Source organism: Colobus angolensis, unplaced genomic scaffold (genome assembly GCF_000951035.1).
Source record: "Colobus angolensis palliatus isolate OR3802 unplaced genomic scaffold, Cang.pa_1.0 Scaffold8, whole genome shotgun sequence".
Classification (NCBI taxonomy): Eukaryota; Metazoa; Chordata; class Mammalia; order Primates; family Cercopithecidae; genus Colobus; species Colobus angolensis.
The window spans coordinates 8,658,920-8,664,919 of NW_012121820.1; the positions used below are offsets into that span (position 1 = coordinate 8,658,920).

Genomic DNA, 6,000 nt, shown 5'->3' on the forward strand with positions numbered 1-6,000 from the left:
ACCTGGGCAATCTGACCAGGATCCAAGCTCCTAATCACTAAGCATACTGTCTGCCACATCCCACCTATCCTTCTAGGGCCATGCCTAGAAGCTACCTACTCCAGGAAAGCACTTTTTGCGTCTCCAGTCCAAAGACGCCTTCTCCCACCCTGAACTACAACAGTACCCACTACTGATCTTAATTCTTTGTCAGACTCAGGTAGACTTGATGGTACCCCTGCTTTGGAATAAAAAAGACTCAAGTTCTAATACTGACTGTGCTATTTACCAGCTGAGTGACCCTAAATAAGTAAACGTCCCTAAGCTTCCGTTTTCTTCATCTATAAAACTGAACTAATACCCACCCTTCACGGGGTCTATGTAATGATTAAATGGCACATGTGCAAAGTATGTGGCACACAGCAGGCACTCACTAAATGTCAATTCTCTTTCTCTAATCCCATACTGCCCTGTATTTTCTTGCATTATTGTCTTGTTCGATGATTTAACATTCTTTTCCATGTCTTTTCCACTCAAATAGATTTGAACCTCCCTAGAGGTAGACAATGTCTTAAACTTCTTTTACTTTGTTTTTTGAGATAGTATCTCACTCTATTGCTCAGGCTGGAACGCAGCATCGCAATCATGCCTCACTGCAGGCTCAACCTCCTGGAATCAAGAGATTCTCCCACCTCCCACCTCAGCCTTCCAGGTAGCTGGAACTACAGGCATATGCCACCACACCTGGCTAATTTTTTGCATTCTTTTTGTAGAGACATGGTTTCACCATGCTGGCTGGCCTCCAACTCCTGGGCTCAAGCAATATACCTGCCTCAGCCTCCCAAAGTGCTAGGAGCCACTGCACCCAGCCTGCCTTATACTTCTTTACTATCGCCACGTAGGTGACCTCATGGCATCTTTTGGTCAGTGTGTAAATGAAACGGAGCGAGGCGGCATCAGAGGGTGATTCCTACCTGCAGGAGCTGAGTGGCTGTGGCTCTCTGCTCAGGACTCTTTACAAGACACTGTTTCACAAAATCTGTAAAGTTATCTGACCACAGCTCTGGTTTTCGGAATGTGGGAGGAGGATTTGTAGGAATCATGAAGATTGCCTGGTTAGAACAAACAAACAAACAAAAAGATCTGGTAAAATAAAAGTAATACTCCAATAAAAAAAAAAATACATCTGGAATTACACTTGGAACTTAGTAAATAATTTTTCACTTATCCACTGAGAAGCTCACCCAAATTCCAACAAAAGTCTAAGCATTTGCAAGTATAAAGCCTGACGGTTAAAGAACCTGATATATCTCCCTCTCTCCTTTTCCCTCTCTCATATATGGGTCTTGTTCCCTAAACCTCACAACATCAGTCAAGCTTTATTATTATTATTATTTTGGTAACCACAGTACATTGCCTTTCAAAGTAGAAAGGCGAGAGAGAAGAGTATCTATATCCTAAAGATAACCCTGGCCCCATGGTTGTCAAGCTTCCCTGCCTTTTAAAAGTTATTACCACCCCCAGATGTCAGCAGCAACTACACAATAAAGTCATTAACCAGAAGTCCCAAAAATCACATTGGGGTCATTAACTTCCAAACTAAGCTAAATCGACGTATGTGTGAGGGGGAAAAATTAAAAATTGGCCAACTGTGTTGCAGTTACATTCTACTATTTCCAAAACTAAGACTATTATATTTCCAATTTTAAAAAAGCTACGTTTTTTGAAAAGTAAAACACTATACAAATAAGCAGCTGAAATTATATTATTTAAATCTAAAATTGTAACTAGTAAATCTCCTTGCTCCTTCTCCCAAAAAAGAGGGAGGACTTATCTTGGGAACATGAATTTTTGTAAGTCTCTTAATAGGAGAATTAGCTAATCAGAGAAGAGGAAGAGCTGGGGTAGGCAAGGATGGAGAGGACCACAGAGCCCCTGAGGAAGGCAGGGCTGGGGGCGGGTGTTACAACAGTGCTATGATGAAGGGTTCTGGGACAGTTAAGCCTGGGAACTGCTTAGGGTGTCAGCAACGGAAGAGCTTCACTGGAGATGCATTCTATGGGCCCTTAACATTCTAGAAGGAGATAGAGGTTGGAGAGTACACAGTCTCCAGATGAAGAGAATCTGGGGATCTACAAGCCAGAATTTACAAATTCAAACACCTATAGGGGCCAGGCAGAAGAAAGACAAAAAATGAACAAGGCTGGGTTTCAGTGACATGAGTTCAAAAACACAGTTTGCTTTCTTCTTAACACTATTATAAGAAAAACATTAGAGAAATACTGTAATAAGTGGCAGCTGATACTTGGTGACACAACGGGGAATCATGGAGACCGATAAAGTAGAAAGTTCATACTCTGTATAAAGGAGACAACCACTACTCAGCTCTAGTGAGAATGTTGACATGGTAAAAAGTGGTTGTCCAAACTATTCAAAGTGAGTGAGTGAGTGAGAGTATGTGTGTGTGTGAGAGAGAGAGAGAGAGAGAGAGAGTAGCACAAATCAAACTAAGCATTTCTATGGCCTACGTCCTGCCAGAGGGCTATCAATACACAACCTCTGGAATGGAGAGGGGTGTAACACACTTAATGACTACAACTAGAGTCAGTAGAGGTATATCATCTATACTGACACGAATTACATATAATTCATTTATTGTCTGCAACCTAATCAAGTAAGCCACTGAACTAACTTTTTTTTTTTTTTTTGAGAGTCTCACTCTTTCTCCCAGTCTGGAGTGCAGTGGCGCAATCTCGGCTCACTGCAACCTCTGCCTCCGGAGTTAAGCGATTCTCATGCCTCAGCCTCCCAAGCAGCTGGGATTACAGGCACAAGCCACCACACCCAGCTAATTTTTGTATTTTTAGTAGAGACAGGGTTTCACCATGTTGGCCACTGGTCTTAAACTCCTGACCTCAGGTGATCCATCCACCTCAGCCTCCCAAAGTGCTGGGATTACAGGTGTGAGCCACAACGCCTGGCTTGAACTTAACTTTTTAATGATGATCAGTAACTAACCACGCCACTGGCTTTCTGTCTACTTCCTTACCCTCATTGGATGGATATCAGCATAAGGGGGCTTTCCTTCAGCCATTTCTATGGCAGTTATTCCCAGGGACCAGATGTCTGCTACACAGTTGTATCCAATTTCCTGAATCACTTCTGGAGCCATCCAAAATGGTGTTCCTATCACTGTATTCCGCTTGGCCATGGTATCCTAAAGTAGAAAGGGAGAGAGACCGACACTAAGCTTAAAACTACTGAGATGTCCACAGAGGAAGTCTACAAAAAAAAAAAAAGAAGAAAAAAAAAAAACTACTGAGAAAAAGAGGCTTTTCCAACAATTAAAAAAATGCTTTGTACTTGAAATACATATAAAAACCATACTCTGAGCATGATAAAGCAGGCACAGAAGAAATTCAAATGACAAAGAAACACAAAAAGATTATTAAAACACAAACTAAGATTGACAAAAAATTTTAAATTAATAATTAATGCTGATAATAGCATAGAAAATCAGGCACTGAAATACAATGTTACTGCAGTATAAATTGGTACATTTTAGTACGCAAGTTGGCAATATTTATTCAACTTTTAAATATTCATATCCTTTGATCCAAATCTATTTCTTGAAATCTATCTTATGTTCAAGTGTTCCAAACTATATGCACAAAGATTGTAGAAATGTCTGCAATGGGGGGATGAGGAGGAAAAGGAAACCACTCAAATGACCATCAAAAGATAAGAAGTTAAATATAATAAATAACCATATACTGAAACACCACATTAAAAAGGAAAAAAATGAAGATATGTACCTTTTCCTAGCATGGAAAAAATGCACAACGTACATTATTACAAAGCAAAAAAAGTTGTAAAATTATATATAATATAATCCTGTTTTTGTAAAAGGAATATATATATAATAATGATGATCATAACAACAAAACATTACCAATAATAAGAAATGTTGTTATATCACAGTACAAAAAATCTGGAGTAATATATACCAAACTATTAATAATAGTTATATCTAGCAGGCAGAACCACTAAAGGTTTTTACCCTCTATCCTGTATACATCTGTAACATTCTGAAGGTTCACATGAGCATACATATGCAGTAAAAAAAAATTTAAAAATTGATATATAAAAAATAATATACAAAATATCTTAGTTTGTGGCCTAAAGAAGAATATGTGAATATCGTACACATTACAGCAAATAACCACTTGCATACTTTCTCAGGATAGCATGGCCCTTCCTACAGTTCCTATGCTTTAGCAAAAGAAGGAATTTTTTTTTTTTTTTTTGAGAGTTTTGATCTTTTGCCCAGGCTAGAGTGAAGAGGCACAATCTCGGCTCACTGTAACCTCCGCCCCTGGGGTTCAAGCAACTCTCCAGACTCAGCCTCCTATGTAGTTGGGATTATAGGCACTCACCACCATGCCCAACTAATTTTTATACTTTTAGTAGAGACAAGGTCTCACCACGTTGGCCAGGCTGGTCTCGAACTCCTGACCTCAGGTGATCCACCTGCCTTGGCCTCCCAAAGGGGATTACAGGCATGAGCCACTACGCCCAGCAAAAGAAGGATTTTTAAACAGAACTAAATATAAGAAAGGACTTCCAATCATCATCACTGATATTCCTTCTGAAATGCCTGTGTCTTAGGTTACGCCAGTCAGAAGCAAATGACAGGTCATTTAAATCAATCTCATCGTCAGTCCTGTGTAAAAAATTAACACAGGAACTAACTTACTGCTTAGTCATTTCCTTAGCTCTGAAACTTCAAATTTGCAGGGGTGTTTTCAAATGGTGGCAATCAAAGTTGTTTTCACTGGATTATTTCAATTAGAAATGGTTACTTGCATAGCTAGAAAGTTTTTGAAAGTTATTAAGAGTAATGATTGTACACTAACCCCAGTTAGATTTGTATTATAAAGTTATATTAGTACAATAGCATAGCAATAAAAAATATAAAGTTCGGAAGTTAACTATGGCATATGTATATATATATATATATGTGAGTGTGTGTGTGTGTATATATCATATATATGTGCTATATAAAACCTGTTATATATATAACCACACATATACATGCTATATATATATAGCACACATATACGATATGATTTATGATTAAAATGTCATTTAAAATCAGCAAGCAAAGAACAGATTATGAAAAAAAAGCACTGGGAATCTAGTTAGTCATTTGTAGAACTCTACACTTAAATGCCTACCTTATACTTTCACCAAAATAAGCTCAAATAAGTTGAAATTTTAAACATAAAAAACAAAGCCCAAAGAGTACTTTTAAAAAGTACATTAGATGGCCAGGCATGGTGGCTCATGCCTATAATCCCAGCACTTTGGAAGGCAGAGGTGGGCAGATTGCCTGAGCTCAGGAGTTCGAAACCAGCCTGGGCAACACAGCGAAATCCCATCTCTACTAAAAGTACAAAAAATTAGCCGGGTGTGGTAGCAGGCACCTGTAATCCCAGCTACTCGGGAGGCTGAAGCACGAGAATCACTTGAACCCGGGAGGCAGAGGTTACAGTGAGCCAAGATTGCGCTACTGTCGTCTAGCCTGGGTAACAGAGCAAGACTGTCGCCAAAAAAAAAAAAAAAAGTACATTAGCCAGGTATGATGGCGCACGCCTGTAGTCCTAGCTGCTTGGGAGGCTAAGGTGGGAGGATCACTTGAGCCCAGAAGTTCAAGATTATAGAGAGCTACAATCATGCCACTGCACTCTAGCCTGGGCAACAGAGCAGGTGTGGTGGCTAGTACCTCTAATCCCAATACTTTGGGAGGCTAAGGCAGGAGTTCCAGAACAGCCTGGGTAACACAGGGAGAGCCCATCTCTACAAAAAAATTTAAAACTTTAACTGGGCGAAGTGGCAAACACCTGTAGTCCTAGCTACTTGGGAGCCTGAAGCAAGAGGATCGCTTAGGCCCAGGAGTTTAAGACCAAAATGAGCCATGAACATGCCACTGTACTCCAGCCTGGGTGCCAGGGCAAGACC

At 39.8% G+C, this 6,000-nt stretch overlaps 1 protein-coding gene across 3 annotated transcripts in view; it reads right to left on the minus strand.

Moving 5' to 3' along the window:
* STK4 (serine/threonine kinase 4) overlaps positions 1-6,000 on the minus strand; it is a 113,314-nt gene that overhangs the window by 81,010 nt on the left and 26,304 nt on the right. For all 3 annotated transcript variants that reach the window (XM_011928971.1, XM_011928972.1, XM_011928973.1), the window contains 2 exons: positions 3,029-3,196; positions 954-1,091 (listed from right to left, as the gene is read on the minus strand). In XM_011928971.1, coding sequence (XP_011784361.1) covers positions 954-1,091; positions 3,029-3,196 — 306 coding nt within the window. The remainder of the gene's footprint in view (positions 1-953; positions 1,092-3,028; positions 3,197-6,000) is intronic.